Source organism: Psittacula echo (assembly GCF_963264785.1).
Source record: "Psittacula echo genome assembly, chromosome: 2".
Lineage (NCBI taxonomy): Eukaryota > Metazoa > Chordata > Aves > Psittaciformes > Psittacidae > Psittacula > Psittacula echo.
In genome coordinates, this window is record NC_137737.1 from 41,052,290 (window position 1) to 41,065,226 (window position 12,937).

At 42.0% G+C, this 12,937-nt stretch overlaps 1 protein-coding gene across 1 annotated transcript in view; it reads left to right on the plus strand.

The window, feature by feature from the left end:
* Positions 1-445: 445 nt before the first annotated feature.
* SPAG6 (sperm associated antigen 6) overlaps positions 446-12,937 on the plus strand; it is a gene marked incomplete at its 3' end in the record, with an annotated part of 36,619 nt that continues 24,127 nt past the window's right edge. The window contains exons 1-3 of the mRNA XM_080611459.1: positions 446-505; positions 589-684; positions 11,974-12,140. Coding sequence (XP_080467585.1) covers positions 481-505; positions 589-684; positions 11,974-12,140 — 288 coding nt within the window. The 5' untranslated portion in view covers positions 446-480. The remainder of the gene's footprint in view (positions 506-588; positions 685-11,973; positions 12,141-12,937) is intronic.

Sequence of the window (12,937 nt, forward strand, 5' to 3'; positions counted from 1 at the left end):
GGCCGTGGAGGGTGAGCCCCTGCTCGGATGCCAGCCCTGTCCCGTCCCCAGCCCCGTCCCGCGGGCGCTGCCCGTCCTGTGCCCGTCTCTTCCGCCGCTGCGCTCTCGTAGGAGCAGCGGCTCCTGCACATGTTCTCATGTGCACCCACGGCCGCCCTGTCCGTCGCGGCGTGTGCACCCGCCGTTCGGGTGTGCCACAGGGGCCGAAGTCTTCTCGCTGCAGAACACCCACGCCCCTATGTTTCACACACGGGTGCTGCACCTCGCCCGTCGCGCAAACGCTACCGGTACCCGCAAGGCTGCGCGGCCGCGGAGCGCTGTCAGGGGCTGCTCGCGGCGGGCGGGCGCGCTGACGTCACGGGCGGCGTGGCCAAGGTCCCGCCTCTCCCCCCGCGGCACGGCTTCCGCCCGGTTGCCAGGACAACAGGTACACAGAGTGCGGGCCTGCGCGGGTGCGCAGCTTGCTGTGCCGCTGCCGCCATGAGCCAGAGACAGGTCCTGCAAGGTAGGCCGGGGCGGCGGGGCCGGGGCTGGACCAGGGCTGGCGGGGCGGCCGCTAATCCGGTGCCCCGGCTCTGCCGTCCGCAGTTTTCGAGCAGTACCAGCGCGCCCGAACGCAGTTCGTGCAGGCGGTGGCCGAGTTCGCCGCCCGGCCGCAGAACATCGACACCCTCCAAAATGCAGGTACGCTCCCCTTCCTTTCCGCCACCCGAGAGCCGGCTTCCGCGTCCCGGCACCGCTGCGTAGCGCCCGACGGTGGGGAAGGGCGGGAGCGGCGGGGGCTGGCCCGGGACGGCGGGGCTGTGCGGGGCGAGTCCCTGGTTTTCTTTCCCCCTCTTCTCCCCCAGGCTGGCTGCTTAGTTTTCCAGAGGTTTGTTCCCAAAAGGGCTTGGCTGTCCCCCTGCTCCGCGGTACGAGGCTGGGCTTGCTGAGTCCCCTGCGGCGCGGTGAGGAGGTTACATTAGGCTCCTCCGTCAGCTGCGAGCGCGGCTAGTCCCGCTTGTGTGTGGAGTTATGTCTGTGGTTTGTGTTCTGTGTTTCTGAGGTAGATTTCTCTGGCTGTGATCTCATAACTCATTTCTATTTCAGGGAAGTTTTCTCCGTGTAACCCACTTAATGTACTTTTTTGTGCTTCCAATGCAGCTTTATGTGAAGCATAGAGAAAGGAATTCCCGGTGAAGCCAGTGCTGACTTGCCTGGGAAAGCTTGCTTTAGAAGTAACTGTTTTTATACTGGCGTTGTAAGTTGTTCCTGAATTCTTCAGTGTTTTTCGCCAGCAGATTTGCTCGGTTGAAAAAGGAAGCCGCTTTTGTTATATTGCTGTCGTGGGATGTCGTGAACCAAATTGAGCATTTTTAGAAACAGGAGCTGCGGGAGCAATTCTACCAGCTGTTGTGCTGCTGGCATCTGGCAGACCCACTCTGCTTGGCCAAAGTTCCTGAGCTTTAAAGAGGAAAAAGAAGTGCTCAGTAATTGATTACCTGAAAGACAGTTTGAAAAAGTGCTGTAAATCAGTAGTTGTTTTACCATATGGTATTCATGAATTGATTATGTTTTGGTTTGTCTTGATTTTGTTTTTAATTCTTGTTTCCCAAATCTAGTAAAGCTGTCAGTCTTTTATGAGATACAATGGGATCAAACAAACAAAAGAAACGCAATCGTGTAAATACTTTCAAGTTTTTGTTGTTGTATTTACAGCTGTTTATTAAAATAGTTTTATTGAAAATCTGTTACTTAAATTCTTGTTAAAGAAACATTTGCTTTGATTATAGGAGTGACATGTTGACACCGGGCCTCTTGCATTAGCTTGTTGTGCCTCTTGGTATTTTTTAGTGAGTTAATGCCCCTTCTTTAGTTTATACAAATGAGCTCTGTTTACCAAAGGGACATCTTGGCCATAGGAATAATTTATGCCTCATTTGTAAGACGAGGTCCCTCTGTGTCCGTTAACAGTTCTGGTTTTAGCTACTGACAGAGATCCCATTTAGGCAGGCTTCTTAGCTTCAGTGTTTTTAAAAATGCAGAAAATCTCTTACTTTAAGAAAGCAAGCAAAGGGCCAAGCTAACTTCAATTAAATTGTATTTCTTCTTAAAAGAATTATGTGATGTAATCTGGTTGGTAGCTCCACCTCAGAACTGATTTATCGCTTGTACAGAAGAAATCAGTTCAGAGGCCTGAAACTTTCTTCTGGGCACAGCTGGTGTTGGTTTGAAGCTTAACTGTACGAGGATCAGGCTCTGGGGTAGTATTGTGGAAATGTGAATTTGCGTAGGTTGCCATCCTTGGCTCATTCTGGTATTGAGATGTTTTTTTGTAGGCTTTAGCTTTTCAGATGTTAGAGAAGAGGGGAATATCTGCATTTTCCAGCCTTTCTTATTACAACTTGTTTGGATGCTTGAGGCCCACAAATATTTTAGTGTCTTCCCCCACCTGTGCCTTTAAAACTAATTCATGGTTATATAACTAAAATGATGGCTGTTAGTTTTGACCTTTTCTAGATACAGATTTTAAAGCCTCCTCCTAATTAAATGTTATTAAGTGGCTTTTAAAATCCCCCACCAAATAAAACCTCATTTGATGGTGCTTTTTTTGAGCACTTAACCAAATACTTCAAGACATTGCTGTCTAGCAGGTTGCTGGCATGCCTTTTATGGTCTTGATCCAGTGTGCTCTGGAGCAATGATTTGAGAAAGAAGTATGTCTGTCTATACATGTATCTCTGTATAAATCCATATATAAAAGGGTTGGGGCTTGTTTCTTCTTCTGGTAAAGAAAGTTAGGTATCCCTTAGGGAGATTGCTGTTTTAAGAAGATGCAGAAAGTCTTTGCCTGCTGTCATTTTCCATCAGCTGTAGGAGTTAGTGGCACCTTGCAGGGTTCTTTGGTTGTCTTCTCAAAGGTTGTCAGGATTTAGTCTTCTTCTGGCTGAAGCAGAAGGCAAGATTACAGTGACTTGAATTTGAACAAAATTGAACCCGTAAAATGTACTGTACTGTTGTATTACTTGCCTCAGTTTATATTCCTGGAATATCTGAAATTCAGACTGGTAGCAGCGAGAGATCAGTGCTCAAGGAATAAAGCGTTTGGTCACATTTATTGAAGTCCTTTTGATAAATACTTAATATCTTATAAGGAAAATAAATAGTAGTTTGAGACCGTGTGCTTTGTGGAGGTGCCTCTGGACACCATGCTAACATCATGAAAGATGGAAATGTGTTTAAAAAACCAATTCTTTACTACACTGTAAGCTCTGCTTCCGTGGTATTAAACCAGGTACAAGCAGTGGTATTGTTTCAAATCAGGAGATGGCAGATGGCAACATGGAGGGGAGCAAGTGGCCACGATCAGAGGTGGGAGTTTCTTATGCTGGCTTGGCTGTCGAGAAACTTTGAGGTGCCATTATTGTGGAGACTCCTATGTATGACCTGTAAGGAGGGGGAACTGGCAAGCTAGAAAGAAGCTCAGAGAGGGCCAACAGGAAGCCCACCTTTTCCCAGAGTGTCTCTCTTCTCATCAAGCTCTGGAGCTGCCTTTCCCACTGAGCAGAAATCCCCTTACAAGTGGTTGTAACCAGGGAACTGGAATCTGGCCCTGGACTTTGACACGTTTACGGGGCACTGGTGCTTTCTGCTGAGGAATGTCCTGGGGGGGGTCTGTGCCTAGGAGCTCAACAGCTTTCTGGTGGCAGGGAGGTGCAAGGAATGATCAGAGAAATTCCTTTGTCAGAACTCATTCGCAAGTGTTTTCCAACTCTGTGGTTGGGTTGTTCTTTATGGTGGAATATTACTACGAATAATCATCACAGGGTTTGTTGTTTGAATGTTTAATTAATGGATACTTAAATAAATCTCAAAAACTCGTGAAGTTTTTCTGTTTAGTAAATACTTATTTGGAACAAAGACAATTAATTTATCAAATCTCATTTCTGGAGAGCTGCTGACTAATGGGAGAAGCTACTTTGATAGTAATGGTTTTAAATATAGTCTTTAAAAATACATATATTCATTTGGCAGCTATAGTTTATGAAGTTTGGTACTGGAATGCATTATTGAGCTCCACACCCCCTCACTCTTCCAAAATTTACAAGCATAGAAACAGACTATTTTCAATTATAATGTCAGATGAGCTTGAGCTCTCTTTCTTGTGCTGAGATTTAGTCAGCTTTCTGTCTTGTAGAAGATGTAGGAGAAAATCTGTCTGGTTCCAATAGATTTCTAAGAGTGGAAGTCACAGAGGGTCTAATTCTCCTTTACTCATCTGCATTTTGAAGTGCAGCACTCTGTAAATAATAGTTCCTTTGAAATAGCATTTTGTTTTAATATTTTTTTAGAGGCATTTACAATTCGGCATTAACAAATGTATCAGAAGACGACTTGAATTACTTCTGGATGTTCATTTTTGTATTTTCTCATAGTATGAATTAGGCTTTTATTTATTTTGCGTTAGAGCTTGTGATAGGATTGTTGCTTTTAATTTGTAAGTTATTTAAGGATACTGTTGGGAGTAAGAAGCAGTTTAGTGTTGCAACTTAGCCTTTGACTTAAAGATGTTACAGGATTGGCTCTTTAACCTCTTTCTTTGGGCTGATCACATTCTTAAGTGTAATGACTGTGGAAGTCGTAGGGAAAGCTGAGTCTTGAATGTGGAAGAAGAAATTTGAAGCTGTCGGGTCTAGCAGCCTGTGTGTCACAATGGGATCTTACCTGTGTTTGTTTCTCATCGCTGCTGGGGTAGCTTTATCATCTTGGACAGATAACTTCAACTTCTGTTCCTCTGCCTTACCTACTTAAGGCAGGGCTCTAGAAAAGCTCCAGAATGTCAGTGTAAAGGAAGACCCTTTCCCAGTGAATCTGTTCCACCTATCCTCCCATTCTGTCAGCTCACAAACCTGAGCCCAGGTCTGCTTTCCTCTCTGCCTGGTGTGAAACTACTTCTAAGGCCTTATACTCCAGCATAACAAGCTATGTTTCAGGACTGTCATCTCCTCTTTTACCTCTGGGCATCTTCCGCTGTTTCTGTTCCTCACGATCTGCGTTGGCAAGAGGGTATAGCCTGGGGGTAGGGCTCCACCACAAACCCTGGTGGCATGGCAGATTTACCTACTTCATGGTCTGGTTTTATGCAGGTAAAGGATGATGTCTTGAGCTTTGGTTGTCTCCCAGCTTCAGAGCTATTCTACAGGTCACAGGTTTTAAAAGCTGTTATTTCCAAATCTTCACAGTGGTTTGAGGAGTTGTTGTTTTTGAGACAAGACGGTTCAAATTTATTTCCCTCATCCAACTACACTGAGTCTTTTTGCTCATGCTTTTCTCAACCTCTCTTCCATATTATAAGCATACCTATTTTGAACATGACAGTTGGCCACTTGGCCCTGTGTAAGCAGGATCAGACTCTGGGAACGGATTTCAGAATGTAATTCCGTATTTTAAATTATATGAGAGAATGTGCTCTGGTAGGACAGTGCTCTGTAGAAAGCCTGCTGGGAGCACAGGGTGTGTAGGGAGGATGGCTTTTGAGTTGGCTCTGCAGAAAAAGCTGCTCCTATAAAGCACCTGTGTTTTTGTTCTACCTGGGCCTTGGAAGTGGATATGAATGGACAGAGTCAAGTGCCCCCATATAGCCAGTTTTCAACATATGGGTTTATGCACCCTGTCTTGTGAAGGATGCTGCTGGGTTTTTTTTTTAATTTGTTTGTCATTATTTTAATTTTGATTTGAAAGCTTTGCTGAGCTTTAGTGGGAGAAGTGGGAGAGAAGTATGCAATGTAGCATGAAAGGCAAAAGGAGCTGTAGTAGATCAAGTGAGGAGAGTGGCTTTTCCCAAGGCTTAAGGACATGGTGGTGCGTGATGAAAGGAAGAAAGCAGCTGTATATTGAGGAAAGTACCAGAGAGATGACAAAGAAAAGGTAAAAGTAGCTAAAGCTGGAGGGCTGGCTTTTACTGTAACTCACCTGAAAGCTCAACTGCTCCAGAATTGCTCCTCTTCTCTGCCTCCTGGCCTGTTTGGAAGAGATTTCTGAGTAAAATTTCAAAGCCAGAATTTGTTAGGAACTTCAGTCTCATTTGAGCAAGTGGTCATTAAAAAGAAACAGCTCCTTGTGACCACACTGGTTTTGGTGTGTCTATGAAGGATTGTGTGGTGGCCACTAACTAGTCTCATGAGGGGCATTTTCAGAAACTCTGTACTCTTGGAACAGGATTAGTTCTGCTTCATTAATGCAGAAACAGTGTTTGGGAAAATATCAGCCAGATCAGCTTGTAAGGAGGGACAACTTGCTGCTCCTCTATCCTTCCAGAAGTCTGCAGTCCCACTGTCAAACTGAATCTGAATTATGTCCAACCCCATCTGGTAATTGCTGTATGAATTACTTGATTACCCGGAGTCTCTGTTGCCAAGTGGTGTTTATGTTGCTTTTGATATTTGAATGATTGTAGTTGTGTTGTGCATGGAACTGTTGCAGTGAGGAGTCCTTTCTCAGGGTGAGTCACACTTGCAGAGCATGTACTTGAGACATACATACTTCGTCATCTTGGGGAGAGGCTGTGTCAAAAGGAGTGTGAAAGTTTTCTCTCACTGTTCTTCTGGGAAATTTGTTTTAAGTCTTCTGCTTGAAACTCACAGCTATGCTGCTTGTAGGAAAGGGTAGTTGGTAGCTGAAGATAAGGAGTTGGGGTGAGGCAGAATAAATTTCCATTTTATTTCCTTGCTAAATCAGCTGAAATTGATATCAGGAGCCCTCAAGAATCAAGGTGATCGATGAATGTTTGAGTGCTAATGGTAGCTTGGTGAATGTTCTTAGTGTAACAGGTAGCACACAAAAATGAAAAGACAACATTGTATTTGATCCAAAGCGTAAATTAGAAGGACAACATCTTCAAGATAAGTGTGTCCAGAGACAACACTTGGTAAAATTACTTTTTTCCACATTTACATTTTAAAGCAGAAATAAATCTTGCTTTTAAGGAAGGAAAATAGGATAGGAGTGGTCGTCTTCAGGTTCAGACATGGAGAGAATTTCAAATGTAGAGTGACGTTTCTCTGACTTGTGACTATTCACGTCTGACAAGGGTTTGGCAAGAGTAAGAGGAGGATAGAGTGATTCTGTGTGACTTCCAGGTGGTTTTTCCCAAGAAATCAAAATGACCAATGAAGATTGCTATCTCCAGAATAGTGACTCTTTGTTTGGCTACTGGAACTTGGAATGAAAAAAGTTGGAACCTGCCACTGCCTTGAGTGGATTTTTTTCCAGATAGGAAGCAGCCAGCACTTGCTTGCTAAAAAGAAGCACATCAGCCCTGTGCACAGCAGCTCCACTTCAGAAGTGGGTGATTCAGCTTCTAAAGTGTGTCGTTCTTTGAAATAAATCTGAGTGGGAAACTGAGGATGGAAAGTGGAATCATTCCTTGCCCAAGGTCAGTCAAGTTTCTGTGATGCGAGAGGGTATTTGGCAGTAATTCTTTGTTACTGTGTTTCTGAGTTGCTAGTGGGAACTGTTCCAAAACAAATCTAGTCCAGTGGTCTAAGTGCCTTATTTTGTAGTTTAGTTTCTGTGTTGTTGCCTTTGAATTAGTTAATGAATTTCTTACTTCTGTAACAACAGACTTATTTAGAAGGCCAAAGAGTTCTCCTGAAGGTTTCAGCAGCAAGACAGTGCTACTCCCTGCTCTGTATGGCCCTGTTCACTTAAGTGAATGGCAGAAGTAAATGGAAGTTGTTGGAAGGTTCTTACCTATTTTCCTGCTCCAAGACAATGTTAAATGTATTTGAATTTAACTCAAAATGCCAATAGGAATCGCGGCTTGGACCACTTTGGAAAAGGGGGATAGACTTTGCTGCAGACAGGATAGTCAAAAGAAAGGAAAAGATCAAATAGATCAGCTCACCAAAACCAGCTGTGTCTAGGAGAAAGAGCTGGGTTGGGCCCAGGACAGGAAAGCCTCCTCCTGTGTCAGGCATGCCTGGCCTTTCCAGTACTATCTTCAAAAGTCACAGAAGGAAGAGTGAACATCTTGTTTTTTCTATAGGTGTTTTAGTGGAGACCATATAGTCTCTAGGTAGCTGTTTTCACACTTTCAGAATTAATTGTTTATTTTTTCTAAGTGCTGTAACAAAAGAAATGCTCGGTTTGCTGAAGATGTAAAAATTATGATAATGGTGAAAGCTCAGGCAGTTGGTCTTGCAGAGGAGTCAGATAATGGATAGCATCTCGATGCGGAGAAAGAAACTGGTTTTAGGGAAGGTGGGAAGCAGCGGTAGAAGCTTTTAATTATATTCAATGCACAAGCATAATCTAGGCCTATACACATCTCTCAATTCTCGGCTAATTTAATGTCAATATAAGGCTTGTATAATAACAGGAATTGAGTTTTGGGGTTTTTTTTGGTTTTTGTTTTTTTTGTTCCTCCAAAGCTGTTGTCATGATCACTATTTATTCACTGTCTTTTCTCACATTCAAGCATCACTTTAGGAAAATATAGTCTCCTTAAGGATCTGCACAATTTCTGTTATTTCTAAACCTTTTCCATCCATTTACTGGTTAGGTTTTTTTTTTCGGACCCTGTTTTAGCATCTTGTGCCTTTTCTCCAAACAGTAACTACCATTTCATTTTTCATCTCTTTCCTCACCTTCAGTTTCATCAGCTAAAATAATTAGCAATAGAATGTTTTGTGTTGGCACTTAAATGTCATCACCAAGCTCTACATGGTTTAGACTACCATGAAATGAATGGTATTGGTCATGGGGAGGCTTGCTGCTTAGAAGCGTATTCAGGCTCAAGGCTTTTTAGCTTATTCTAAAAGTGAAATCTGTATCGGCTAATCTTGAAAATGCATATTATATAAATCTTGTATTTAGGACAACTCAAAACATATGTGTGTATAAGCTTTCTTAAATGTGGTTTTACATTTTTGTGGTGTCTAGGTATGTCATGCAGGCCAGAAACTTGTCATGTGGTCTGGATCTAGCTCATGGGTTCCTCCTGGGTAAAGTGATTCTAGTCTGTTTAAATGTCACTGCAGTTTGAGACTGTCACGAGAACTCAAATGTCTGCCACATCATAGTTGAATGTCTCACCCATCAGCCTGTTGGCTTTTCTAGGGTTAGGACACTGCATGCTAAAGTGCTCCTATTGCTCTCCTCCAGCCACCTCTACCAGTCTTTTTTATAGCAGTAAAACTAATTTTTTACCTCCTCACCCCCTTTTTTATTTATTAAATAATCTTGTTTTTGTATTATCTGTACACTAAATACAAGTGTACTACTTCTAACTGTTTCTGCTCTACTGAAATACCTTCAGTGTAAATAGAGTCAGAATAGCATGAGGTCTCCTTAGGAATTTCAGCAGTTGATTGACCATGCAACTGATGTTAGAGGGAAGGACAAGAAAATGCCCTCCCCTACAGGGTTCATGTAACTTGCTGGAAATAGCTCACTATAGGTGATATGTTGGGTTGGCCCCACCTCGCGTTTGTTTTGTCATATAAAGTACTTGGTGCATTTTGGTATGAGGCATAACCTGCTAATGAGACCATACCTGCTATTTGGAAGGGCTTGTGAGAAGATGTCAGTATGATGACCACATTCTGAAGTAGTGATTTCTGCAAAGTGCTAAATGAATTCACATTGATCGTTACAATACTGGAGGATCAAGCTTTTGTCTTGGTACATAGGAGGCCTCTTTCAGCTCCCAGTGGCTTTGACAGAAGTGCGAGCAGGTGCCAGCTATACTACAGACCTATTTCCATAGGTTCTACATGTACATGCTCAATTAATGCATGTTACAGAGCCACTTTTGGTGTTTCTGTAATGCTATTAGAAATCACAGTTTCATTTTGCTTTTCTCCTTTTACTGCATGCCCCCCTGAGGTCTGTGTTATTTTGAATTGTGAACATCCAGCGTGGTCATACCTCTCATGGCAGTGCAGCTTCTGTCTGGAGTATTGACCTTCCCAGAACAAATTCATTAGTGGTCAGCATGGCCTCCATGGTTAATTTTACCCCCATGACACCCTTTTGGAGCCATGTATAGATTATTAGGCTGTTTTCTTCTTGCTGGAAGCAATTTATTTCTAATGTTCTCTGTGAGAATTACACTGCTGCTCAGCTTACCTTTTCCATTTCAGTGTCCTTCTACGCAGAAGTATGCTACTGGTGTAACTTGTTACAGCCTCCATCCTTTTGGGCTATTCCTTGCTCTAAGACACTTAGTTTTCCTGGTCATGGTGACCCTGTTCAACACTTGGGTGACACTTGCCATTAGGCAGTGATGCCACTGTTGTGGGACTGTCGCATCAAAATACTTTGTTCAGTGCTTATAACCATGCGAGGCCTTGAGAAAGGAAGTGTTACTTTCTTCTGCAGTTACCCTGTGAAATCTTTATTTTTGTTAGCAAACAAATGTAGTAGAAAGAACTGAGATGGAGATTTCTGACTATGGCTCTGAGTGTTTGGTGTTTTGTTGTAGCACTTCTACATCTTTAGAGAGCATTGCTTTCTGGCTGAGGTATAAAGCTCAGAAGTATTAATTCATGCAGCTGGCTGGTACAGGGACAGCAATTTTAAGAATCATAATACAAGTAACTTTTCACTTCCCAGACCTTATAAATCATGGTTTTTATGTAACTGGGTGTATCTCATTTGTATTCTTATTGAAGGAGTTTAGTTTAACTGTAGGAAAAGCTTCTACATACAGACCGTTCATCTTTGATCATCCTTATTACCTTTCACTGAACCTTTTTCAGTTCTACTGCCAGGGGAGGGTATTAAATATAGGATAGATTTATACAGTGGCATAGTGATGGTCCCTGCTTTGGCCTTTTTTCTTTTCCAAGTGATCCTGTACTCTGGATACTTCCGTAGGTAAAGTTTCTTCTCTGCTTCTGAGCAATGAGCTGGTACCTCTGTGAAACTGCCTGTTCTAACATCAAGATCTTTCTTCTGGGCGGTAGTGATCTGTTTGGGGTTCATCACTGCATATGTGACATTAGGATTGTATTTCCTGTATGTGTTCCATTTCATTTGCCATTTTGTTATCCAGTCATTCAGTCTCTAGTTCCTTATAGTTTTCCTCACTGATACTACCTTGAATAACTTTGGGTCAACAGCAAAATCTCACCTCACTGTTTGTGCTGTACTGGATCAGAGATGTATACTGAATAGCACATGTCCCAGCAGAGAGGCCTGCAGAACTGCACAGTGACCTCCTCCCTCCTATTGCAAGAATGGAAAGTTTACTCCTTTCATTTCCTATTTTTGGCCAGGTTTTTATCCATGTAAGGACTTTCTTAGCCTGTATGCTAATGCATGTCACAGCTGCTCACCCTACCTATAATTTCAAGTATGCATTGGAAGACCACATTAGAGAATGGACTTCCATATTCTTTCATGTTTAACTGGATACACTGTAGACTCAATAGTGAAAGCATATCATAAATAATAACATGATAAAATTTTCAGCTGGAGTGTAATATATTATGGATATTGGTCCCCAAATAAATCAGTCTAATAATAACAATAATAATGTTTATAATAGATGAAATACAATTTGGTGTAATTTAACATAGAGGTTCTGCTGGCATGCTGAATGAGCAACATGCCAATGTCAGCTCACCAGGACCTTCAGGTGGAGTTTCCTGTGCATACTTCAACACATGCATTTTATGTATGTTTGAATATACTTTATTTTCTTGCATATACTTTAAGATCTATATTTTATAGATGTTTGAATGTGGCTTATTTCTACATATGACTTTTTATATCAGAGGTGTTTTGTACCTATGAAAAATGGGCAGAAACATTGCTATGCATCAGCAGTGCTATCCAAATGCCAACTTCATTTCAGTGGAACACCTGGATTTCCTTCAAGTTCTTATTACCTGGAAGACTAATTCAATAGGTTTTTATGAATAAAAACAAATGTTTAGAAAAATGTCTGCTTATCAAATGAGCTTTTCTCTTCTTGGTATAACTCAGGTGTAATGACTTTGCTGAGACCTCTTTTGCTGGATGTCATCCCAAATATTCAACAGACTGCTGCTTTGGCTCTTGGGAGGCTTGCCAATTATAACGATGCCCTGGCAGAGGCAGTCGTGAAGGGAGACATTCTTCCACAGCTCCTGTGTTCGTTGTCTGAGCAGAATGTAAGGCATCATTGTTTTCTTAAGTTATATATATTTACATATATATATATATGCACATATATATGTACACACACACATACATTTAACTAATGCACAGGGGAAGGGAAGCCTTTGTATCAGCTATCTGCTGTTATCCTAATATAGCAATACATGTACTGGAGTCACAGACAGCATGCGTGTTTGAACCCTGGGAGATCAATGTGTATTGTGTGCCTAACTTTGACTTCAAATAAGCTTGACTTTAAAATATTGTCTTACCTTTTGGTGCACTATAAGAATTACATTCATGGCACTCTTATGTTTTTAAAATGTTGAGCGATGCTTTGTAAAAGGTCCCTCTTAAAAAATGAAACAATTTGAAAGTTGTAGTGCTAATTGACTAGGATTTGTCAATGATACACTTGTAAAATACATGTAAACCCCGGAATTTCTGTAATTAAATATTTAATATCTTCAAACACAGCCTTTCAGAAATTTGTAGCATGAGAAATTTCAATCCACCAACACAGGAAAATATTCTGAAAGTCTTTCAACTTCATGTTTGTCAAAAACAAACACACAAAAAAGTGTGGTCACAATTGCAATGCAAATAAATCTGCTGGTGTCTCTCCTTTCCTGCCATTTTTCTTCAGGTTTTGCATATATTCCAGCTTTCTAGTGTTCCTAACCTAGATTAACAGAAATACTTTCCAATAAGGTTTCTAGTAACTGGAAGGAGACAGCTGAGTGCATTAATACCACAGCCATACTTAGGTTGCAGTTTTGATTTATTAGATTTAGGAGAAGTAGGATTTCAA